Genomic DNA, 26339 nt, shown 5'->3' on the forward strand with positions numbered 1-26339 from the left:
ATATCACAACATTTTTGCTTATGGTTCTATCAAACTGTAGTTTCGAGAGTACTTCATGAGGTGTAGTTATCCTTGTTTAATTGGCCTATAAAAATGAAAAACACTGTTTTTCCTCTTTAACCTTCCTGCCTTCTTGGGACCTTTTTGTGCCACTGCTATGTGTTAAATGGCTGCCATTTCCACTGTGTTCAGTGGAATATAACCAAACTTGCCACAGGATAGTTTTTACCTGTCAATGTTAATATTCCAGTGTGAATTCCTTAAATCAGCCTAAAATGGCTGAGCAGCAGAAATCCCCACACCCATCACCCTGGGGACCATTTTCTGCCCATTGACTTCCATTATAAACGCTATTTTTCAACCCCAAATTATCATCATATGATTTTATTTTTTCTTCTTTTCTTGGATGTCAATGAAGACTCAGGGCCTTGAAGTTTTAATTTTTAAATTGCAAAAAAAATGCAAAAAAAATAATGGCAGGTCAAAATGTATGTTGGTGCCAATCTTTGGTCCATCTAAAGGCCTACTTATAATGACAATCACATATTACTTCAACTGGTTTTTTGTGGAAATATTTAGTTTCGTTTTTTGGTTTTTGGGGCTTATAACACAGGGCGCTCATGTAATAACACTGGGATTTGAAGGGTTAAAACAACGAAAATATAATTAAAACTTTACATGAATATTTCAGGGAGAAGTAGTTTTACAAGGCTGGCTAATTTAAAGTGGAATAAAATATGGATATATGGTCTTTTTATGGCGTGGCTGAGAATGGTCCCTAGGGTGATGGGTGTGAGTTTTTTAAAGGATGGCAGGAGGGTTAAGGTTATATTCTCATGTAATTCTGAGCCACTTTATTTGAAGCTGCTGTGTAACGACATTGTCTGGAAGTTATGTTCTCTCCATTTGTGCTTTGTCAGAACTTTTGATTGGATTTTCATTTTTTAACAAAGTCACAGTGAAACAAATCTGAGTAGTGAGGTGTGCAAAGATTGTGTTTGTGTGACCAACAAATCCCCAATTTTTCAGTGTAACAAAATTACATGCTGGCATGCTATGCAACAGTTTCACTGTTGTCCACGTGAGACAAATTTAGGAAACAAACCAGTGAATTTTGAAATAAACAACGATCATGCTCGTGGTCTCACCGTGCAACTGAGATTTTCCTTTTTTGGCCTGGGAACGATGTATTCATCAAATAACCTGCTGAAAGCTCAGAGACTCACATGAGCAGCGATCGTCAACGGGAAATCTTGCACCGAAAAAACACACATTTAGTTTATTTTCTGCAAGTATTCAACTTTACAAGAGGAGGTAAAACAGGACTCACTTTAAGTGATTTAAAAATAGCACCTGAACTGTAAAGAGTTACACAGGAAGATGATTCTGGTGGGGAATAGAAAAAAAGTATTTATTTATTATTACATAATGTTTAATGTGACTCAGGAAGTGTTGCTTTTAATAAATGATAATAGTGTCATAATTGTAAGAAGAACATGTATTTACTGAGCAACAACGCGGTCTACAAGAAAGAATGAACAAAACAGCCTCGAGATCAAGAAAATAAATTGCACTAATTGCAAAAATTAGTGCAATAAATTTTTTTTGAGTTTGCACTAATTGCAAAAATGAAATTTTTTATTACAATATATAAAACCACCCCATGCTATTTCAGTCCCGAAAAAATTCACAGAATGCGTGGCATGCTTTGGAAAGATGGACGCATCAGAGAGCAACTTGGAGTTTGTATCTTGCCCAAAGATATTTGGTGTGCAGACTGGAGCAGCCTGGGATCAAACCACTAACCTTCCTTAACCTTAGTAGATGACCTGCTCTACCTCAGAGCAGCTACATCCACCTCAAGGAAACAGTCAACAACATCCACTGAAAGAACATTTCTTTAGTAAGGCTTCTGTCAAGTCGAGTTACGCCTGATATATTGTCTCTAATCAAGCTGCATAAGAAGTCATGAACCTTTCCCATCAAGGCTGCTGAAATTCAAGTCAACCAATCATCATCTCAACTGAACAGGGTTGGAAAGTTATGAGAAAAGGCCAGACCAATCAGATTTTAGATCTGATTTTAGACTCCATGTTAAGAAGATGAAGCGGTTGCTTTAAAAACAGTGTTTGAGTTCCCTGTTTGATGTTTCTGGGTGAAATTTTTGAAACTTCTGCTTTTTGATTCTGCTTTTAGAAATGTGATTTGTAAAATGTGCCACTCAATTCCTGACAGGCCACTATTTGTGATTGCTAGTCCCTTGCTTTGCATTGTGATGCAGTGATGTGATACATTGTTACAGCTAAACACCAGCTGGCAGAATTCTTATTTGTAGTTTGCATCAGTTGTGTAGTTTTGAACTTTTTTGTGGTTGCTAAAAATATAAAGTAAGTTAAAGTTACAAAGGAGAGAGAGTGTTGCCAAAGGAGCTGAGATCACTGAAGTCACTTTCAGAGTCACTGGTTGCCATTACGTCAGATTATGGTATTACTGGTATGCTAGGAACAGTGAAACAGTGAGAGCAGGTAAGTGTATGTGAGCGTGATACCTGACCTCTGCTCTGGATGCCATTAATTATGCTCTTTTTATGAGATGAGCTTCAGTTGTTGTTATTGTCACTATTCCAGCAATAGTGATGTTACTGAGCAACACTGGTTGCAGCTAAAAGCACTGAATATAAAGCAAATAAAAAAGTAATCAAAGACTATGCATTGCAACAAAGTCAGAAGAAATGGAAAAAAAAAAGTTGCACAGTCGCTGTGGAATCATCATCAGCAAAATGTTGTGACTTGGTGCTTTGTTTGTGGGGTGCAGTTCTTGAGTGTGGTGTCTTAGTACTGGACTGTTTGTTGTGAAATGCATTTGTCGAATACCATGCATGACATTATGAAGTTATTAAAGCAACAAAGAGTAGTAACAGTGCTTTATTCAAGCGTGTTATTTTAAAAAAATGATTTTAAAATGATTTTAAAAGATTTATATCTACTTCACAGTGACCGTAACCCTGTACCAGAGTTTCACTGTATTATTATGAAGATTATGAACTTGAATTGCATTGATCTTTAATAAAATGATTTAATATATTTATTATATTATTGTGGCATCCTCCTCCTTGACTGTAGAGTATTGACTGTGACTTTGTATTTACCTTTTCTTTAGTGATGAAAACGTGGTTTTACTGCAGTCAACATGTTCGATTGGTGCTGCAAAACCACTATCCCAAACCCAAGTAAATAACGCTGAACAGCAACTACAAAAACCTCCAAATAGTAGCACCATTCAATGGGAAGAGCTACCAAAAATGACTACAGAAAGTTATCCTGCAGACAGGATCATTCTGTGGGAAGAGCTACCAAAGGTGACTACAGAGGAAATTAGAAAAGCACCACAGAAAGACAGTGAGATGATGAAAGAAATGGCTGACACGCAGATGGAGACAAATAGAAAAGCTGGGATACTGTTGCCTGGCCCAACCATCAGCAGCACATTTGGATTTCCTACTACTTCTGAACAAACATCTGAATCCCTTGTGCACAATGAATCTACTTGGAAAAAGTCATCAAAAGATTTTGAAGTTGCAACCACAGAACTTGCTCTTCACCCAGAAGGAGACGTATATCTAGAAATAGATAAAAATGTTTGCCAGCCTAGTGCACAATGTGTGCAAAGTTGTGTGGCGCCTGAAACGGGCTATAAACAGGTTAATTTTTTGGGGACCTGTTCCAGGTTGACAAACATTGCTGGCATGCCATCCAAAATGCCACCAGATTATGAAAAACAGTGGCGTGTTGATCGAAAGCTAATCTGGAAGAAACAATCTCAAATACAGCGAATATTACCACCATCTTCATTAGAGAAGAATGAAAGTGAAAAAAAGGAAATGGTTTCACTGGCACGCTCTTGCCCCAGGAAGGCTAGAAATCCAGGATTCCCATCTGTGTCTCAATACAGTTATACAAATCACTTTGGTCCAGATGTATGCAGCATACCTGGCTCAGAATCTGTTATTGATAGCAGATCAAAGATGTCGCAAGAAGAATTTAGTGCCATGACTGAAAGAGAAGTGTTACTAAGAGAGAAGGATGGAATTCAAGAACCGGGAGTTTTGACGCCAACATGTCCAGAGCATTCCTCAATAACAGACATGACCGTGATTCCACAATCTACTATAGTAAAGTGTGGATTGGCTAAAAACAGCATTTTAGGTTCTTGTCCAAAAATCTCTCTAATTGAAGGCATTCCCTCATTATTGGAGAATCCTTTCAGCAAAAACTGGATAACAGATTTTAGACCTTTAGCAGTAAAACAAGCGAAACTCAACCTCATAATGACTGAATATAGCCTTGACCATGGTGAAATGAAGGCAATGTCAACCTTTGCCTCGATTTGTCCAAAAGAAGCTTCTGTCCCAGGATTTCCATCTGTTTTTGCACCGACAGTAATCTGTAATAAGTCTAGAATGCTCAGTCTCCTTCCATCTTCCCCCACTGTCTCCAGTATAGCTGGTTTTCCATCATTACAAGCTGACAGCAAAAACTGGAACACCATTCATCAACCATTGTGGAAGAAGCCGTCTGAAAGGGAGCTCGTGTTAGTAATGGAGCTCGATAAAATACCTAAAAACATGAATGGAATCGTTTCTCTTGCACAAAGTTGCTCAAGGAATTCGTGCATCTTTGGGTTTCCCTCTGTGCCAAATCCCAGATTGTATAATGTTGCAGATATGACAGATATGGTCAGTCTTTCATGCTCATGCCCCAAACTGTCACAAATAGCCGGATTTCCATCATATTATGATTCAAAAGACTGGATAATAAGCAAGGAACCACTGTTTGAACCAAGAATGAAAGACAAGCAGATGGACAGAGAGAGTAAAATGACAAGTAATGAGAGAGTAATGAAATTAATGGTTTTCCTTCTACCAACTTGTCCCAAAGTTTCAAGTATTCCTGGTTTCCCATCTGTTCCATGTCCCAAAATTCATGGCCTGAATATGGTCAACCTCCTTCCTTTGTGTCCAGTAATTTCTGCTGTACCTGGATTTTCATCGATTGAATCACATCTGAACGTGGGATGGCCATCTGAAACGGATTTACTGATGCACAGACCACAAAGGAATACTCATCTTAGCATAATCTGCTCACCAGTGATCATAGACAAACCAAGCCACATGCTTCCTTTAGTTCCATCGTGTACAAGATCATCATTGATTCCAGGCTTTCCTACTGTCACTAAATACAATATCCTAACTCTCCTACCCGCTTGCCCGCAAGTATCAAGTTTGCCAGGGTTTGCCTCACTCAAAGTGGGCTTAAAATCCCAGTGGCTTTTAGATCCATATACTTATGGATCTATGCATAAAAATCCAAAGGAGACAGTTTTTCTTAAAGATGTTCCAAATCAAAATGCAGAGATTATGCATTTAATGGCGCCAGCTTGCCCAGAAAACTCCAGAATCCCTGGATTCCAGTCTGCGCCCCATTACAATTCCAAGAATAAATCCAGAATAAGTTTTGTACCTTACTGTGCCAGTGCTTCATGTATCAAGGGATTTGCATCCATGACTCCAGTACCAAGCACAGGTTGGCTAAGTGAAACAAAATCTATTTTGTCAAGACCTCAGAAGAAAATGGCAGAAATGTTTGTGGTACTTACTCAACAGGTCAAGTCGGATTGCTTCAACGTAAACATACTGTTGCCTGGCCCAACCATCAGCAGCACATTTGGATTTCCTACTACTTCTGAACAAACATCTGAATCCCTTGTGCACAATGAATCTACTTGGAAAAAGTCATCAAAAGATTTTGAAGTTGCAACCACAGAACTTGCTCTTCACCCAGAAGGAGACGTATATCTAGAAATAGATAAAAATGTTTGCCAGCCTAGTGCACAATGTGTGCAAAGTTGTGTGGCGCCTGAAACGGGCTATAAACAGGTTAATTTTTTGGGGACCTGTTCCAGGTTGACAAACATTGCTGGCATGCCATCCAAAATGCCACCAGATTATGAAAAACAGTGGCGTGTTGATCGAAAGCTAATCTGGAAGAAACAATCTCAAATACAGCGAATATTACCACCATCTTCATTAGAGAAGAATGAAAGTGAAAAGAAGGAAATGGTTTCACTGGCACGCTCTTGCCCCAGGAAGGCTAGAAATCCAGGATTCCCATCTGTGTCTCAATACAGTTATACAAATCACTTTGGTCCAGATGTATGCAGCATACCTGGCTCAGAATCTGTTATTGATAGCAGATCAAAGATGTCGCAAGAAGAATTTAGTGCCATGACTGAAAGAGAAGTGTTACTAAGAGAGAAGGATGGAATTCAAGAACCGGGAGTTTTGACGCCAACATGTCCAGAGCATTCCTCAATAACAGACATGACCGTGATTCCACAATCTACTATAGTAAAGTGTGGATTGGCTAAAAACAGCATTTTAGGTTCTTGTCCAAAAATCTCTCTAATTGAAGGCATTCCCTCATTATTGGAGAATCCTTTCAGCAAAAACTGGATAACAGATTTTAGACCTTTAGCAGTAAAACAAGCGAAACTCAACCTCATAATGACTGAATATAGCCTTGACCATGGTGAAATGAAGGCAATGTCAACCTTTGCCTCGATTTGTCCAAAAGAAGCTTCTGTCCCAGGATTTCCATCTGTTTTTGCACCGACAGTAATCTGTAATAAGTCTAGAATGCTCAGTCTCCTTCCATCTTCCCCCACTGTCTCCAGTATAGCTGGTTTTCCATCATTACAAGCTGACAGCAAAAACTGGAACACCATTCATCAACCATTGTGGAAGAAGCCGTCTGAAAGGGAGCTCGTGTTAGTAATGGAGCTCGATAAAATACCTAAAAACATGAATGGAATCGTTTCTCTTGCACAAAGTTGCTCAAGGAATTCGTGCATCTTTGGGTTTCCCTCTGTGCCAAATCCCAGATTGTATAATGTTGCAGATATGACAGATATGGTCAGTCTTTCATGCTCATGCCCCAAACTGTCACAAATAGCCGGATTTCCATCATATTATGATTCAAAAGACTGGATAATAAGCAAGGAACCACTGTTTGAACCAAGAATGAAAGACAAGCAGATGGACAGAGAGAGCAAAATGACAAGTAATGAGAGAGTAATGAAATTAATGGTTTTCCTTCTACCAACTTGTCCCAAAGTTTCAAGTATTCCTGGTTTCCCATCTGTTCCATGTCCCAAAATTCATGGCCTGAATATGGTCAACCTCCTTCCTTTGTGTCCAGTAATTTCTGCTGTACCTGGATTTTCATCGATTGAATCACATCTGAACGTGGGATGGCCATCTGAAACGGATTTACTGATGCACAGACCACAAAGGAATACTCATCTTAGCATAATCTGCTCACCAGTGATCATAGACAAACCAAGCCACATGCTTCCTTTAGTTCCATCGTGTACAAGATCATCATTGATTCCAGGCTTTCCTACTGTCACTAAATACAATATCCTAACTCTCCTACCCGCTTGCCCGCAAGTATCAAGTTTGCCAGGGTTTGCCTCACTCAAAGTGGGCTTAAAATCCCAGTGGCTTTTAGATCCATATACTTATGGATCTATGCATAAAAATCCAAAGGAGACAGTTTTTCTTAAAGATGTTCCAAATCAAAATGCAGAGATTATGCATTTAATGGCGCCAGCTTGCCCAGAAAACTCCAGAATCCCTGGATTCCAGTCTGCGCCCCATTACAATTCCAAGAATAAATCCAGAATAAGTTTTGTACCTTACTGTGCCAGTGCTTCATGTATCAAGGGATTTGCATCCATGACTCCAGTACCAAGCACAGGTTGGCTAAGTGAAACAAAATCTATTTTGTCAAGACCTCAGAAGAAAATGGCAGAAATGTTTGTGGTACTTACTCAACAGGTCAAGTCGGATTGCTTCAACGTAAACATGATAGCACAAGTGGGGTCTTGCCCCAAAAAAGCCAGAGCATCCGGTTTTCCGTCTGCTCAAATTACAAACAAATCACCAAATATGGTCAGCCTAAACTCTTCTGCTCCATGTGTTTCATGCATCCCAGGTTTTCCATCAGCCAGAAGGCATAGTGCTGAATCTATGAACATACAAACCGTGGCAACATTCAACAAGATCTTGTTTAAAAACCTACGCAATAAAAGAATTAGCATTGGAGAGTTTCCTGCAAAACAAGACCATAAGCAAGATGAAGTTAAGAACATGGTAGCAATGGCTCCATCGTGTCCAAAACTCACTCAAACTCCTGGGTTCCCCAGTATTTTGCAATTGAATCCAACTGCAAAAACAATGCCTGTGCCACCTGCAACTAAGAAGCAAACCTTGCAAGAATTACCTCATGCAGAGTCATATCTCAAAGACACAGGAAATCCTGGTGTTTCTTTTGTACCTGGTAGCAGTCCAAGCACAGAACTTTCATATGGTGAGACATTTGTAATGTTAATATAAAGCTCGGAGTTATCTTTCTTTGCCATACATTTTAATCCATTTGATTTTTCTTTTAAACAGAAGAGAAACTTAAAATTGGTGCCAAGCAAAACATAGAACTTAATGTAGATAATAGGTAAGTGGACGTGCCTGATGCTCTTGCGTTTTTTGCATTTAGTGTTTGCCTAACATGCACTGCTTCGGCCAGCAAATTTAGATTGCATGGTAAACTGACAACAAATATGACGTTGAATTTCATGATATTATAATTTTAGTGCTAATTAAGTTTTAACAGCCAGGCTTTAAAATCCTTTATATTCGGGTCCTCAGAAAATCTGAAATAGAGAGGACAGCAGAAGAAGACCTAAGAGTGAAGAAACCATTGGAAAGATCTGAGCTGGTGGGAATCTTAGGTTGGGAACTATTGGAAGCTGAAGGAACAATAACAGAAAAAAAAGGAGAATCCTCTCTATCAGAAAAGGAAAAAGATATCTCTGGATTAGTGGGTGCTATTGTGGGTGTTTTCCACAAAGGGTAAGTGTTCAAACTGAAACCAACTGCATAAAGCATGGGTTGCTTATTAATAATCCTAGACAGAGTCTGATATTTCAGTGTCCAGGTCATTCTAGACTTGTGACACTGTTTGTGCTCACGGTGCAGTTTTCACTTTATCTTTATGTGCCAACATCCACAGGCTGGCTCTTTTAGTCAGCCTCGTCCACGTTGGTCAACCCCGCTCACCTGCTGGGACTAAAAGCCCCCAGCCCTTGTAATAAATTGGTACAATCTATATGAAGAGAAGAAGGCAGTTTCTTTCTGTAGACTCTGGAGACAAGCGAATGTGCCAGTAGCCTTTGGCTAAATCCAGCATTGTGAAAAAGCAAGCAGTGCCCAACTGGTCTAGGAGTTTGTCGACCTGGGACATGGGGTAAGCTGGGGCAATGGTTGAATTTGGTACGCTGGGCTCAAACTCATCTCAATCCTTAACCGAGCTCACCAGAGAAGCAGTATCAGCCTCTCTCCATTCTTTTAGGAGGTTGAGGTGGTATATTTGTGTGGCTTCACCCCTGTCTGACCGCACCACTTCATAGTCAATATCAACCACTCCCCGTGTGACCACCGAGGGTCCTTGCCACTTGGTGAGTAATTGTGAGCTTGATGAAGGGAGCAATACAAAATGTCTTAGCCTAGTCCCTCTATTGTACAGCCACTGCTGATGTTACTGGGCAGGGGGGCGATTCTCCTGTGGAAACTGGACTAAAGCCTTGCTCTCAGGTCCAGGATGTATTGAATTTTATTTTTCCCTGGGTGAGACCTTCATCCCATTTTTCTTTAATCAGGTCCAACACTCCCTGTGGGTTTCTGCCAAACAGCAACTAAAAGGGAGAAAACTCGGTGGAGTCTAGCCAGTGATACCAGTTACTCTCATCCTTGTCTTGACTTCGTTGACTTGTCTTGTTCAGCGACTCCACCAGCTTGTCATTCTCAGGGTGGTAGACGCTGGCCTTAACAGATTAATCAGGCTGGTTCACCAGAAGACATTCTGTGGACTAGGCAGACCACTTTTTTGGCTTTATTCAATAGATACAGTTAATGTATCAATTGAAAGCAGAGAGAGGGGAAGATATGTAGCAAAAGGCCACGGGTCAGAATCAGGGCCAGCTGCTTTCAGCTGTACGGCATATGGCTGCATGCTTATCCCAGTGAGCTAAAGTGGCACCCAGAGAAAACCATTCATCACTCGGTCAAAGCTGAGTGTAGTATCTTTATGAGAATGCTCTAGTGGAAAATATTCCATGGAGCGAATCACTGGAACCGGCGGGTTCTCCAGTGAAGGCCCTGTTGTTTCCATGTCGCTAGAGTCCGCATGCTGTGCCTTGAGGCAACTGTTGTTGTGATTTGGCACTATATAAATACAATTCCATTGAATTAAACTGACATGTCACCCCTACAGACACCCATTAGCTTTCTAAATCCAGTCAAATCTGGTCCCAGGGTGTGAAAGTCGGGAGCTAACCACAGCCTTAAGTCGGTGCATTTAATTCACCAGCACTATGGGATATTAAGGGATATCCACACTCTTAAATTCCACCCACTCTGCTTCCAACAATGCCCCCGGTCAACACAAGGTTTGGTGAACCAGGGTCTGCTTGCAGCTCGAATCCACCATAGCCCATTGTGTACTCCGTTAGCACCTTACTGCAGCCTTGTACGTCGCTCTTGGACTGGGGGAGGGCGTCGGAGGGCCGATGGTGTAGAGCACCTGTCCTGCTCGCTCAGCTACCATTTGAGCCAGCATCTCCATGGCTGCACGGGTCATGGGTACACAGCATGTCGGGAACTTGGGCGCCACCGTAACATACTCCGTTTTGTCGTAGTCCCGACATGCTGCACACTGCTTGTGCTTCTGATGCAGTTTTCACTTTATTTGACACTGTGCCAACATGCACAGGTGACGTTGTGACTCTGACTCCACCTCCGCTCCAGGTCCAGGTTAACCAGCCTCCCCTGGCACTGACCCCTGAACCCACTCCACCACCCCTCTCCTGAACTCAAGCCACAGAAAACATCCCACCACAATATTAAACTCCCTTAATTTTCAAATGTGTAGTTTTAAGTGAAGTGAAAACTTTACTAGGCTGCATTTGCATGGGAACACATCGCCAATATTTACTGGCTTCTGTAATGAGCTACATGCTGATAGAGGAGACAAATTATACATAGTTCTAGTTTTCATTCACTCATATATGAATTCATTTCTCAGTTACGAAACTGTAGCATCAATCTTGGGGCCATCGAACTCTGGGTTAGCTGAAGCTGATCACCAACCCAAGCCTCTCTCTTCTTTGGATGCAACAATGACCCCTTCGGATGAGTTTTTTCAAGTCTTTACAAATTGCACCATTCCCATCGAGGACAGGTGTGAGGCTTCTATCGGCCATGCTACGGAGGATACAGAGGAAAGATTACTCACAGGGAAGGTCGCTGTTCAAACACCAATGTGCACTGAAGGTTTACTTCCAAGGCAGCAGACTGAGGTAGAACAGGATGAGGTTAGAGTGGTGTTGTCTTCTTGTCAGCTGGAAAAAGGGTGAGTGCTGGTTGCATGGTGTGTACATTTTTGATGATAACATCTCTATTATTTGGCTTATGAGTGCTTACTGCTCAGGATGCTTGTGATGGTAAAGTCAGCCAGTACTGACACTGGAGTATGGAACTGCAATATTGGTCGCTTTGTTAAGGTTAACCTTTGTTTCCTGGATGTGCCGCTTTGTTCTAATGACTTGTTGTGTATCAGGATTTGGTTTTGTCTTAATAGGCGGTTGCATGCACAGTAGAAATATGTGACAAAGTTAAGAACAGATGATTCTGAAGTTTGTCCTTTGTTTTTCTTAAGCCCTGAACAAATAAGCATGGAAGAAAATAATGCTACCTCCCAGAAGCCCACATCAAACGAGACACTGACAGATGCCACTAAAGATAGAGAAGTAATGTTGGATGTTGCCTTGGAAGAAGCCTCACGTGATCATAACGTTAGTTCAGATGGACCACAAGGTGACAGTTCAGTACCGCAGCGAGGGAAGAAGCCAAAAAGAAGAAAAGTTCAAGACCCGCCACAGAACGAGTGTGAGAGTGAAAACACAGTTCCTAAACGTCCTCTTAGAAAGAAAGATAGTTTAACCCGAGACCACAAACCCAAATTTAATGGTGTATCTGTCAAGTGCCTTCCTGAAGTTGTCCCAGTGGAGTCATTAAACAAGGATGCTAATGCGGAAGTAATATCTACACAACCTGCTACCTACCCAAGCCCACTCAAAAGAACTCACGATATCATCCCAAAACCAGAGCTTTGTGAGAAAACTGGCACTATTTCACTCATTAAGGAGATACATCTTCCTTCAATTGAGAGTGACAAGGGAATTACACCACAGAATTTAAATGTCACAGTTACGAATTCTGATAAACCAGTCCACTTTGATAAAGCAGCAGTTGGTGATAGGCAAGAACTAAGTCAACCAGCAATAACTTGTGACGCATCTATTGATGCACTTAATATTAAAACTCCTCAAAAGTCAGACGATGCACCAGTCACTGCAGAAACTGAAAGCCTAACAGAAACAGCTTATTCTATCCCAAAGCCTTGTACGAATATCCATTCCAGTGGCACCTTCTCTGGTGACCTTTCAGCTACAGAAAGAGCCTCTAAAGCTGATAATGGAGAACAGGCACAGTCAGCAAGGCATGGTAGCCCTTCACAAATTTCTTCAACAGCTAAAGAACTGTCAGAGGTGGAACATAATAAAGACCTTCCTCTTCTTTCCCCAGTTTACCAACCAGAAGTAGTGGCTGGTGTACACTTAAGGAAAAGCAGATTAACCAATGAGGAAAATGTTCAAGCAGAGGATAATAATTCTTCAGAATCTCCAGTAAAACTCTCACGTTTGCCAGTGCCGAAACCAAGAGTAAAGAAACGTCTTAGTGATTTTTTCCCAGACGACACTGAAATCTCAGATAGTTCAGCTGTCAGTAACAAGGAATCAAAGGAAGGCCCACCATCACTGGATTCAAGTACGATATCTGAATTAAGTTTTGTCACAATTCATCAAGAATATGACAATACATTACAATTGGAAAAGGAAGTTCTAGCAGCAATGCAAGAAGAGTTTAGTCAGTCAGGTGGAGAGGATACAGAGCACGCTTTCGGTGAGACCACTGAAGGCTGGACTTTTACAGACGAACACGTTTTTACAGATCCCTGTGAGAAGGCTGTAGAGGCAGTAACTGAACAGTATGTAATGGAGACAGTCCAGGAAGCAAAGACCGATAGGCACCTTGCAAGTACTGTTGCTTCTCAGGATGACTGGCTGCATCTAGACGATAATAAAGATAGTGAACAAATGGAAATTGAACTAAAAAAGGAAAAGAAAGATGAAGAGTTGGACTTTGGCTTTGTGTCTGTCACTGCAGGTTGTTCAGAGTTCAGGTAAGATTAGTCAATATGCATTACGATGTGTGAGGGGGAAAATTTTAACTTGGATGTGTATATATTTTTCTTTCTCTTTTTACATTAAAGTTTGCATCCCTTAAAAAAAATGAAACTAAACTCAAAAATGATTTTAAATTAGCAACATGGTCTGGAAACGTATCAGCAACTAATAGATCATTTCTTTTAGAATAAAGATGCTTACATTTTTATAATTTGCTTTGTATTTGTGTGTATTCCAGGCAAAGGGAAACAAGAGAAGAATTATCAGGTCAGCCTGTACCGATGCCTCGGAATAAGAAGCGTTTGAGTTGTTCTTCCTTAGATGACAGCAAGTCACAAGTTGTTGCCCTTAAGCAGGACAGGAAACCAACAACATCTCCATCTCAGGAGGTACGTTTAAGCTTACTCACCTGTATATTTGTATATGAACAGTTGATCAAATAACTGGGTGTAATATATTTCTTGGAGTAAAGAAATTTTAGCTGAATTCTTTTGAAATTTACAAAAGGCCTCTTGCTGGGTTTGAAGGTGTGCACCTTTGACTAAACTACAACCAGTAGTCGAGCCAGTCATGAGGTAGTGGAAATAATTATTTGGTCCTGTGCTGAATTTTAAATGTTGCTCATTTGAAATAATCATTCTCAAATTTTTATGGTTTGTTTCTAATGGAGAGAGACAGAACACCAACCAAAGCATAAATCCTTATTTATGCCATTGAAATAAACAAGTATTTGACCCCCAGCTAGAATTGTGACTCCCACAGTTGGCTGGCAGGTCACAATCAAGATTGCAATCAGTCAATACATCTATTACAGACACATCCCAGCTTATCGCGTGTATAAAGGACACCTGTCCACAGAATCACTTTCTTCCACTCCAACCTCGCCACAACGATAGACAAGTCCAAAGAGCTGCCAAAAAATGTCAAGGACAAGATTGTAGTGCTGCAGCTTAGCGATGAGGTGACAACTGTTTGTGTGGTTATTCAAAAATGGAAGAAATATAAAATGACCATCAATTTGTCTTGGTCTGGAGCTCCATGGGATCAACTTGACCAGCTGTGTTTGACAGAAGAGAAATGCTGTGTATAACCCAAAGAACATCATCCCACAGTTAAGCATGGAGGTGAAAATATTATGACTCTAAACTCTAAAGGTTAAACGACTAGATTTACCAGAGGATTAAGCAGCTCGTTATGGATAAAATAAAGGGGTCTACCACAGGCTATCAAGGGCAAGGTTGATAACTGAGGATACCTTTGGTACTCCGGTTCTGCAGTGGTCAATGCACATTGTGTCACTGGCATTGGCTCAGGTAATACAGAGGCCTATTCTCTTCTGCTTATCCAATATATTGTCCCGGGGTCCCGATGCGACAGGCTGCCAGTCTGTCACAGGGGTAACACATTGAGACAAAGAACCGCTCACACCTGTGGTTGATCAGCAATTAACCTAACCCCACTAACTGGGTGACTTTGGACTGTGGGAGGAAGCTGGAGAGAACCTACACAGACACAGTGAGAACATAGAGAGTCCACACAGAAAGTCATGAAATTGAACCTTCTTGCTGTGAGGCAATAGTGCTAACCACTGCACCACTGTGCTGCCCTGTGCAGGAAACAGATGGACAAAAATATTCAGTACTCAGTTCACCAAGTCGAAGGAACTTAGTGAATCTAAGGAGGAGGAACTGCAGATTCAATGTGGGAGAGTCTCTTGGAGCCTTTTCCAAATTACGGCAGATTCCAAGATTATTAGTTCAAATAACTGTACATTAGTACAAGTTATACCACTTTGTCAAGGTCTGGAAGAAGACCTAAACTGTCACCCTTAGATGGGAGGAAACTTGTTAAGATGCTCAGTAATAACCAAGGAACCACTAAACTTCAGGCCCTTTTTAACAGTGAGACGAGGTTATGAATGAGCTTCTTGGACAAAATGATAAGAAATATATTTGGAGGCTTAAAGGTGAGGCTTTTTAACCGAAGAGCACTGTTTTGCTGCCAGTGGGACTGGTACACTCCACAAAATGGATGTAAACATTAAGGAGGAGGACTACCTTCAAATTCTTCAACTTTACCTCAATTCAGCACGTACATAGGTAGCACTTGCACACAACTGGGTGTTCCAATAGTGATCTCAATCATGTGTCAAAACCAGTTTTGGGATAGAAAAAGCAAACTAATTTTAAGATGTTGTCCCGTAGGAAATTGTTTAGTCATCTGCATTTAACCCATTCACTCAGTGAAGCAGTGGACAGGGTGAATCTACCAATCAGGGAGCAGTGTGTAGGGATGCTGCCTTGCTCAAGAGTACCTCAGGATAGCCATTCAAAGGATTTGACCCCCTGATCTTCTGATCATGGGGGTGAACACGCTACCTACTGAGTTATCCCTGGCCCCTGACTTCAACCCTACTGAAAAGTTGTTGACTTTAAAAGCTCTGTCTGTGCCAGGAAGCTGACCAAATTAACTGACAAGAAGAGTGGCCAAATATTCAGTTAGAATTATGCCAGAAGCTTGTTGATGGTTATAAACCATCAACCAAGCTAAAAGACCTTTAGCCAACTATGAGTTGGGCTGTATGTACACCCAACCTATTCAAATGGTGGCTTAGTAGCAACCTCCAAGTGCCGCTGCCCATGGTCCTGCCAGAAACAGAGTAAAACAGAGAAAAACATGTTTTCAAAGCCTTCAGTAATTCCAACAGAACTTCCTGCAGCTTAGTGCAATATTCTACCCACAATGCAGTGTGTTGTTTTAAACGTATTTCTACAAGTGACACAAGTAGTCTGTGATGCAACATTTGTTTGTCAACCCAAAAGCAGAATATTGAGAATGAGAACCGTCAGTTTAACCCTACCTAGACGAGCCATTCCACAAGAGCGTCACGCTAACGGACCAATAAAGTTTTGGATTGATGTTGACACAAACCAGTTCCCTGATGTTAAGAAAGTTCCAGCTGTGACTCGAGTTTTTCACACATGAACTCTGTAAAAATCAGCTCTCGTTGCTCTCTGACTGACGGTGCTCTTCATCATTTCCTTTGGTTTGCACTGACTCAGCTTATGAGTCAAAATTTGCTTTCTGTCACGTCTCCCATTAGGAATTTCAAAGTAACTGTATCCTATATATCAACATAATGTGGCTTGTCTAACAAGCCACGCCCAGTCACAGGTGTAGATTTAGAAAAAAACCTGTTCCCTCAGTGTGTAGCTGTAGATGTTGTATTTATGTGTTACTGCTATGGGTTTGTGCACTGATAGCTTTGATAGAATTGATAGCTCTTTTTTACTTCTGTTAAGTACTCTTTAAGATGTGCTGGGTCTGATGTCATCAAAACATTTATTTTATTTTGAAAGGAAAATACCACTAATAGTTTGTATTACTTCCACTTGAGTCAGGTATGATCAAAATGCTTATTTCCGTGTGAGTTATGACCAGATTTAAAAGAGAAACATTGAGAGAACATTACTTGTTTGTCAAAACATTGTGTTTGTTTGAAATTTATAATAACCTGCTGCTTACTGGCTGGTACAAATTCCTTGTTTTGAAAATCTGGCCTAACGATCTTTGTAATCCAATTGCCCTGATATAGACTATTAAAGAAACAAAAGAGTGATTTATATTGCTACAAATATTGACTCATCTATTAAAATCATTGAATTCAGGTGTTCCTTGGCCACAGGTAATCAAGCACCTAGGCATGCAGACAGCTTCGACCGACATATGTGAAAGAATGGGCCACTCTGAGGAGCTCAGTGAATCACAGCATGGCTGTGTGACAGGATGCCACCCATGCAGCAAGTCCAGTCATGACATTTCCTCACAACTAAACATTCCACAGTCGACTGTTGGTGATATTATAACATAGTGAAAGTGATTGAGAATGACGTGCATACTGCACAGAGGTCAATCACAGCAGACGTCCAAACTTCATGCGGCCTCCAGATTAGCTTAAGAACAGTGCGTAGGGAGCGTCATGAGATAGGTTTCAATGGGTGAGCGCTGCATCCTTGCCTTACCTCACCAGGTGCAATGCAAACCATTTGATGCTGTGGTGTAAAACATGGCACCACTGGACTCTAGAGTGAAGTGGAGATGTGCTCTGGGTTTGTTGGTTGCCAGGTTGCCCAAAAGAAGTGAAGCTGTCATAACTGCAAGGGGTGGGCTGACATCTTATTAGAACCTATGAATTAAGAATGGGGTGTTATGGTGATATGCATGTGGAGACAGATGAGCAAATACTTTTGGCAATTTGTATACTGGAGAAAATCCCAAATAAATTAATTACTTAATTAATTAATGACACAGTAGCCTCGGCATGTCTATAAAACAGGTTCTGACTGTTGTTAAATAAATGTGACCCCTAAAAACGGGGGATGTGTCTGAAAAAGCTTTAAACTCCTTAACGTTTAATGCACATTAAACCTATTCAATTAAAAATGTGTAATTCTCCACTTTATGTCAAAAGTTGTGTCACTATAATTTCAAAATAATCTTAATGTGTTTTCTAGAATCCACCGGGAAGTCCGACCTTAGTTACGTCAAGTCAGTCCTTACTGGAATGGTGTCAGGAGATCACAAAGAATCACAAGGGAGTGAAGATTACCAATTTCAGCACTTCCTGGAGGAACGGCCTCGCGTTTTGTGCCATCTTACACCACTTCCACCCAGAAAAGATGTAAGAAACAGTTGCCCTATCACCCTTACTGGATAGACTGTGGACTGCTAGTTTAATTTTTAGCTTGACTATAAGCAATGACAGCTATTGTGTGCAGCTTTCCAGGTGCTCACTGGCCAAATGTTTAGCTACCTCTCTGTGTCTTTTAATGCTAATTGTATATGTAAAAATGTAGTGCTTTGATTGTTATGTAGTCAGCCAATTCTATATTGGTTGGTTAGCCATCACCAGTTTGTCCGTCTGTATGTTGAAGTCCTACTGGATCTAAGCTTGGTCATTCTCAACCGCCCTGATGGGCATGTCCCATTTTGACCTCACGACCTCAGGCTCTGATGTTCCTGTATCCTATTCCGACCACTTGGTTATGGCGTTCCATGTATTCCCTGCCTGCTAGCATCTTGCTCCCTGCTGTTATGTGCTGGATTGTGTCAGGGGCATCTTTGCTTTTCCTTTACTCTTTCTTGAATGCCTGCCACTGTGATAGTTACTGGACTCTTTTCGTGGAGGTTGCTATGGTCTGCTCTTAGCTCATCTAGTCACTGAGCATTGTTGTTATGGGTTGCATCCTTCTCCCATATGCTCTTCGAGTATTTGTCTCCAGGCTTGGTGGAGCTGTTCTCAAATTGTTCTCCTGCCACCGAGAGAACACCTTGGATGGTTTCACTGAGAACATCTGGTTTATTCTCCTGGATTCTGTCTCTCTGGTATATCTCTTCAAACAGCTGGCCAAGGCTATTAGTTTTTGCTTGGTAGTTTCTAAGGCCTCAGGTGTGAATAGCTTGCTGTACTTCTTAGACACCCCATCTCCGATAGTTGCCCAACTTCCCTCCATGCTGCCTTGATCTTGACCTCTAGTTTCCTTCTCCATGGAGGGTACTGCTCCTTGTTGCTGTGTGTCTTATACCCAAGCATCTCAATTATCACTGCTGCCGTGGTGTAGATCAGCTGGCTGGTTTCAGTGATGGCCGCAGTAGGGATTGTCCATAAAGCTGCATTCACACCTTCTGCTAGTCCATCAGAGGGTACTTTACATAGTCTTGGTAATCTGGCACGGAGGGTTTCCAGTTTAGCCACGATCTTATCTCTCAGATCAGCTGCTCTCGCACTCACGCACCTGTTGAGCTTGGTACCCAATCTCAGATGGCGGGGATGATGATATCTCCCCGTGATCTTCTTTCGAATGTTGGTACATTGAACTAATAGTTGTTTTGATGTTGGTCTAGATGTTGGGTGTCCAAGATTCCATATGTCCGTTGTGACGTTCATGCAACCTCTTCCTCTGGGATTATTTGCATGTTAGCATTCCACATCCCTTGTCCACTCACGCCTTCTATTTGCACAACACTGTGAAAAAAAAATACTAGTAGTCTATATGAAACAGATTTAACTAAATTTAAGGATCCCATGTGCCAACACAATACAGAGTAGCTTTTTATTATCTGTTTAGTTGTACTTACTGCTTGCTCAGTCTTAACGTGTCGTTTTATGCTTGATTTTAAATTAGTTTTACACATTGCACAGGATTTTATAGTTTTTGGTTTGCTTTCTTGGCGAGGTTTCCTTGAAAAATAATCTTTGTCAGTGCATATACTGGTTAATTAAAGGTTCAATGAAAACTTAAAAGATATAAATGTGGTATGTTGCCCTGTTTTGTCTTTTTCTAGTAATTTTGAAATGTTGGATCCATATGACATCAAGCAAAACAACAAAAAGGTGGTTAACAGTTTCCTATATTCTCATGAAATTACAAGTACTGATTACTTAATATTTGGGAAGTCCTTATAATGTCCTTGTATTTGAACATGTTGCAGGCTTTTAATGGCTTTGCTGAACTTGGAATTTCAAGGTTGATGGAGCCTTCAGACATGGTCATGCTTGCAGTGCCTGACCGCCTCATTGTCATGACCTACCTTAACCAGATCCGCACATATTTCACTGGCCAGGAGCTCAGTGTGCTTCACATAGACAAAGACACCAGTGAGTCCAGTTATGCTGTGGCAGGGGACCGGGAAGCCCAAGACGACCCCGAGGCAACTGTTCGCTACTGCGCCCAGAGGCTCCAGGAGGAGGGTATAAGTCTTGAGACTAATGGGAGTGTAAGCACTGCAGAGAAGGACAGTAAAGCCAGCAGGGACGTGGTGCCGCCTCCCAGAACCAAACGCTCGCAGGTTGCTGGGGTGAGTGCAGCTCAGTCTCCGGTGGCGCCACCACGGACTCATTTTCTGTTCAAGTCTAGTTTCTCTCATGTCAGAGATGCTGACCTGGTTAAGAAGCGTAGGTCACAGCGCAGGAGCGGGTCAGTCGAAGAAGGAGACATATCAGCGGTATGTTACCTCATGTTGCCTCCCCTGAGTTGTTTATTCCTTTGAAATGTCATTCTTTGTCTTATCTACATTGTGTGTGGATGTTGTTTGTCTCTGCAGGCTGAAGCCCAAAGGAAGTCAGAAACTGGTTAGTTCTCTTTGACTTAAACTAAAAGCAAAAACACAACAACAACAGAACTTGGACATAATGATGAATGATTGGTGGCTCATTTTTACATTTTTTTCATGCAGAGAGAATGGATGCTGCGTTAAAGGACAGAAGACCAGAGGGCCAGGTGAGCAAGCAGCTGTTTAACTGTAATTTGTAAAGTGCGTCAGGAAGTCTGTGGAGAATCTTTTGTTCTCCTCTCATCGTCTGCAGAGTGAGTAATTATTGTTGTATCTAGGACCCGAGCGAGTACGTGCTGAATCAAATGGAAGCCTTGGAAGCAGAACAAAATCACGTTGATAACAGAGCAGGTGTGGTGGAGAGGAAACTCAGACAGTTGCTGGAAACAGGTAAAATACCCGCTCTACCTGCCCACCATGTTCTAATCTAAGAAAGAGAACAAAGAAGACGATAACCAAGACGGGACATTAATGATGGTTTTACCCCACAGGCAGTGACAAGGAGGAGGAGGAGCGGTTGATTCAGGAATGGTTCACATTGGTTAACAAGAAAAATGCTTTAATCCGGAGGCAGGACCATCTACAGCTACTGTAAGACACACACACACACACACACTGCACACATTGTGCAGAGGAAACTGTAGAATACCAGTATATCACTGACATTAAGACAAAAATCTCTCCTCTTGGCTCATTTAGCAGCACAGAGACAGGTTACAAATATGTATATACTTGATGTGTTAGTATATTGCCCAAGGATATTTGACGTGCCTGGCCGAAGCAGCCAGGGTTCAAACGACCAACTTATCTGATTAGTAGGTGACCTGCTCTGTAACTTCCCCTAAAATAACAGGACGGTGCAGACAACCAGGAGTCAATAGTACTAATCTGTGAGAACTTTAAAGTTCATTCATAATCATTCACCACACCGTAGCCATGTTGTTGAGAAAACTCCAGAATAGCAACTAAACAGACCACATGATGTTAGTGTTTTCCAGTTTTCTTTGCAAGCTCCTTTGACTACGATGACCTGGATGACTGAGAACCTTCACAGACAATACATGAAATTACAGCGTTTAAGGCAAAAAAACCTGAGTTTGTACAAATTGAACAAGCTTGAAAGTCAATATTTAGTATAACCACCTTCATTCTACAACACAGCTTGAACTCTCCTACACAATGTTTCATGTAATCTTCAGGATTAGTACGTAGGACATTCTTCTTCGGTTGTATCTGTTCTCTTCTCTTATCCCACACTGCTTCTATAATAGTAAGGTCCAAGCTCTGCGTAGGCCAAACCATACCTGATAGTGTGGTTTTTCTATCAGGTATGCTTTTAATGCACTCGCAGTGTGTTTGGGTTTACTGTTTAATGAAGCTGTTGTCAGACAGATGCTTTCCAGATAGGCAGCTGTAGCTCACGAGGTAGATGGTGGATCAATCCCAGTCTGCAGGCCAAATGTCATTGGGCAAGATATTAACTCATTCACTGCCAGCCATTGGCAGTGAATGAGTTAAACCCATTGACTCATTCACTGCAATTGACGGCTATAGACGTCAATGGCAGTGAATGAGTTAACCCTAAGTTGCTCTCTGATGAATGTGTGTGAATGTTAGTTAGTGAGCACTTAAAATCATAGAAGAAGATGAATGTGGCGTGTTATATGAAGTGCTTTGAGTACTCTGGCAGAGTAGAAGAGTGCTGTATAAGAATCAGTCCATTTACCAGAGGGTGGATCTGTGTTAATAATTCCATTCACTCTGACGAGCTCTAAGACAGCACTTACTGAATGCAGCCCTAAACTATGTCAGAGAGTTCTTGTGTAATTTTGGCACATGCCAGCCTTTTCTTCCTGTTTTCCTTCCTTAAGAATGGTTTCTCCATGGCCTTCCACTGACACCATTTATCACGAGGCTTTGGTAACCAGTTGATGGGTCAGCGGACGGGGATCTTTCCTTTTTCTCAAGGACGTGACTTTAAGATATATTGTATATGAGGAATATATTTTTTGTAGGTCTGTTTTTACCTTACAATGAAGAGTCCTGTGAAAATGGTCAGGTCCAAGCTCAGAACTGAACATAAGTGAAAAAGCAGCCAGTGTCCCAAGAACCACTTTGACATGACAGGACAGTCTTAAAGGAGTAAGGGGTGGTTCAAGACTTTTGCATAGTACTGTATATCTCAGCACAAAGTTGCTGACTTGCTTCATGTACACCAATCAGACATAACATTATGACCACTGATAGGTGAGGTGATTATCTCTTCATCATGACTCCTGTTGGTGTGTAAAATATTAGAAAGTAAATAAGTCAGATCCACAGAGGCCCAGCAGGACTTTAAGGATCTGTTGCTAACATCTTGGTGGCAGAGACCACAGGACATCTGCAGGGCTGCAGTGGAGTCCACGTCTCGACGGGAACGTCATTATTAGGCAGGTGGTCGTATTGGTGTATTTGGTAAATTGAGTGATACTCTTATAGCACGTTTCTACTCTGAGTACTCAAAGTGCTTTTTACTACATGCTACCTTCACCCATTCACACGCACACACACACACACACACACACACACACACACACACACACACACACACACACACACACACACACACACACACCTTGGATTTTGGTATTTTACCTCTATTAGCAGATGGTGGAGTTGTCAACTCTGTCATAACACTTTATAGCAAGGATCTTGGTTCACATGTTGGCTGGGGGTTCCCACCTAAGACAAAGTTAAATGAAACACAAATGTTGTGTGTCATAAATCATTTCCATCTGTTCTGATTAACAGGCTTGAAGAACAAGACTTGGAACGAAGATTTGAGCTGTTAAACAAGGAGCTGAGGGACATGATGGCAATTGACGGTATTAAACTGTTTCATGTTCCCATAGTGGAGTTAAAACCTTGATTAGGGTTAGTTTAGCTCCTGAGATGTGTCAGCAGAGCTAAGAAATGGGAACTGACACCCTCTGTTTGAAAGCAAATCTCTACTGAGAGATCAGCTGCTATTTGGTGCGCTGCGTACATGTAGTGGCAGCCGAAATACAAAATACATGCAGTATAACTACATACAGGCTGAACCACCGACTTAGCCTGTCAGTAAACTTTTCCTTTCCATCCTCACTTGGCAGGAGGAAATGTTTCACAGCCCACCTCAACAAAACCGTGACACAAAAGCTTTCATTTTAAATCACATCAAACTCATTCACATGAATTTCCTCAGTAACTTTGGCTGTGCAAACAGAAGATGTTTCACTTCAAACAGCTTCCTGTGACCTTTGACACTAGCTCCCTCACTTTTTCGACAAATAGAGACAAATTAAATAGAATTTGCACAACAAGAAAATCCAGTTGGTAAAAAAGAAGAAGCATTCAGAGAGTTCAGTACTCGTCACGTGTTTTCCACTGCACATGTTTTCAAAACAGAGCTGCAGAGTCGACAACAGCAGAGTGGCCACAACCCTCTAATCACTCAACCTCTCACTCCACACCAAGCCAGGAGTCACTCAGTGTCTGTGTCACTAGAAATATTACCTGTGTAGTGACGTCCCTGCACAGAGCGTCAGCCTTTCATTTGGCAGGTCTTATCAAGCACAGTTGACAGCCACTAAATTCAGCGTGAAACTCGACGTCAGATTTCCTTTTTGACTTGACTTTGTATGAACGTTGCCACTTGATATCCTGATATGTGGAACTTACTTTGTAACAGTAAGTTCCACATCTATACAGAAAAAAAGTAAGAAGCAGCTCGTTACAGCTCGTTTCCTCCCTAAACTGTTCTCTGTCCCACCTCTGTGTCTGTGTGCTGCAGAGTGGCAGAAGACTCAGGCCCATAAACACAGAGAGCAGCTGCTGCTTCAGGAGCTGGTGTCACTGGTGAACCAGAGGGATGAACTGGTCCACAGTATAGATGCCAAGGAGAGAGGGTGAGACTCACGATACACACATGATAAACTATTCCTAGACTTTCAGATTCAACTAAAAAGGGATTTCATTAGCCTGTATGAAACAACACAACGAGCCTGGAGGCAAATCACGGTTTCATATTCAGCTTTCAAACTCTACGTCCATCTTTTTTGCATTTTTATTGAACCTCTTGACTCAGCAATAAGTCGGTGATAACATCAGTAGTTTTTGAACAGATTTACTAGTTTCTGATGAGGAATTTACTCCTGTTTACCTGACCTCACCTTCTGGTTGTAAATGGTAAATGACCTGGGTCAGAGTGCCTTATAAGGTCTCAGCCATTCATATACGTTCATACAAGCACAACCTTCCAGTTAGAAGATGACCTGCTCTTCCTCTCGAGCTGCCGTCACCTCACTCATCCCCCTCTCTGTCGGTCTGTCCAGCAGCAGCCTTCCCTTCACAGTCACTACCCTAAATAACTGAAAGACACTTTTAAAGAAAAATGGACATCCACAGTTTTCCCAACACAAAAGCATGTGCAGGCAGCTTGTAACCATCTCTCCTCTGGTCCTCAGAGCTGTGGAGGAGGATGAGCGTCTGGAGCGTGGCCTGGAGCAGCGCAGGAGGAAGTATGCTAAACAACAGAAAGAGAAGTGTGTGATGCAGTGACCACCGCAAACTTCCAAATGTTGGGCCAAGGCAGTTTTCTCTCCTCTGTCACCTGCTATCAGAATGAATGATGTGGTTTTAGGTCAGCAGTAAGTGCACATTCACACTGAATCTGAGAAGATTCAGAATTCACATTAAAGTTTGGCTTGAGTGGAAGTTTTGGTCTGCTTTGCATTTTTAATGTCTCAACATGTGCCACTAGGAACCCTTTTGTTACCTGATATATGCACTAGTTAAACCTCATGAACTGTTTGTAATGATGCAAAGTGGGTTTGAGTGTGGAAATGGTTGGAAAGCCTAGAATAGCTGGCTTAGACTATGGATGATCTATAGATCCTAGAAGCTCCAGCAGCACAAAGCCAACAGCCTTGCAACATTACAAAAAGCATCCGTGTGGGTCCGTTTTGTTTAAAGTTAATGGTTTCAAGCTGAATTTGGTGTAACGTGTGATTTTCAACAGCTTTGAACAAAAAAAAACACAAGAAAAGTCAAGGTGAGAATTTCACAAATGTAGGTGCTACTGATTGGAGCTGAGTAGCCTTCACACAAATGTAACTGAAACAGCGAGTCGCCCTGTTGAAATGTGAATGATGTCACTCTCCCGCTGCTCAGCGTGTCAAATCAAAGTTTGTATTTAAGTGTCTCAGAGGTTTTATCTTGTGTTTGCAGTTCTCTGTTCATCATTCGTGTGTACTACAGCTTACATCTCGCCAAAAGCAGTGCCTTTTATAAAGTTTTATTAACACCTGTTACATTTAAAATATTTGTAAAGACGGGAAAATACTAAAAGCTTAAATACACATTTTATGCAATTTTGAATGTGTTTTAAACTGTGGGATTATATTTGCCATTCTTCCATAGAAATTCAACGTCAATAAACCTTCCTGACACAAAACTGCTTTTGTTACTTTGTTGTCACTTTCTTCTTCTTCTTGTTGCTTTAGCAACAAAAAGTAAAAGACTGCTGAGGATTTTATAAAGACTTGTTTGTTCAAAACAACAAGGGTGGTTTTCAGAATATCAAATAATTGTACGTGGATACATGTATAGTTGTATGATTACAGTGTAAAACCTCACTGAACAATAACATGCAGCATGAGTCATCTTCATCACCATAGAGTGACCTGCTGTTTCACATACAAACATTAGGACTGTTGTGTGGCCATTTTACAGATAACCTGAGGAACCCAAAGCTGTAGATACACTGTTTGCACCGACTACAA

The 26339-nt window shown here is 41.4% G+C and overlaps 1 protein-coding gene across 12 annotated transcripts in view; it reads left to right on the forward strand.

Annotated features, from left to right (window-relative positions):
- ehbp1l1a (EH domain binding protein 1-like 1a) overlaps positions 1-26003 on the forward strand; it is a 45951-nt gene extending 19948 nt beyond the window's left edge. For 7 of the 12 annotated variants that reach the window (XM_085400771.1, XM_085400777.1, XM_085400772.1 and 4 more), the window contains 16 exons: positions 3160-8429; positions 8516-8570; positions 8765-8968; positions 11199-11525; positions 11832-13418; positions 13661-13811; positions 17937-18103; positions 19768-19816; positions 19915-20427; positions 20527-20554; positions 20659-20702; positions 20814-20925; positions 21027-21126; positions 23329-23402; positions 24350-24464; positions 25023-26003. In XM_085400771.1, the coding sequence (XP_085256897.1) occupies positions 3160-8429; positions 8516-8570; positions 8765-8968; positions 11199-11525; positions 11832-13418; positions 13661-13811; positions 17937-18103; positions 19768-19816; positions 19915-20427; positions 20527-20554; positions 20659-20702; positions 20814-20925; positions 21027-21126; positions 23329-23402; positions 24350-24464; positions 25023-25116 (8890 nt within the window). In that variant the 3' untranslated portion in view covers positions 25117-26003. The remainder of the gene's footprint in view (positions 1-3159; positions 8430-8515; positions 8571-8764; positions 8969-11198; positions 11526-11831; positions 13419-13660; positions 13812-17936; positions 18104-19767; positions 19817-19914; positions 20428-20526; positions 20555-20658; positions 20703-20813; positions 20926-21026; positions 21127-23328; positions 23403-24349; positions 24465-25022) is intronic. The other 5 variants (XM_085400776.1, XM_085400783.1, XM_085400774.1 and 2 more) reach the window with 4 other exon arrangements.
- The last annotated feature ends 336 nt before the right edge of the window (positions 26004-26339 follow it).

Source organism: Rhamphochromis longiceps, linkage group LG3, assembly GCF_057381845.1.
Source record: "Rhamphochromis longiceps isolate RC_006_pf linkage group LG3, R_longiceps_female_GT1.1, whole genome shotgun sequence".
NCBI classification, from domain to species: domain Eukaryota; kingdom Metazoa; phylum Chordata; class Actinopteri; order Cichliformes; family Cichlidae; genus Rhamphochromis; species Rhamphochromis longiceps.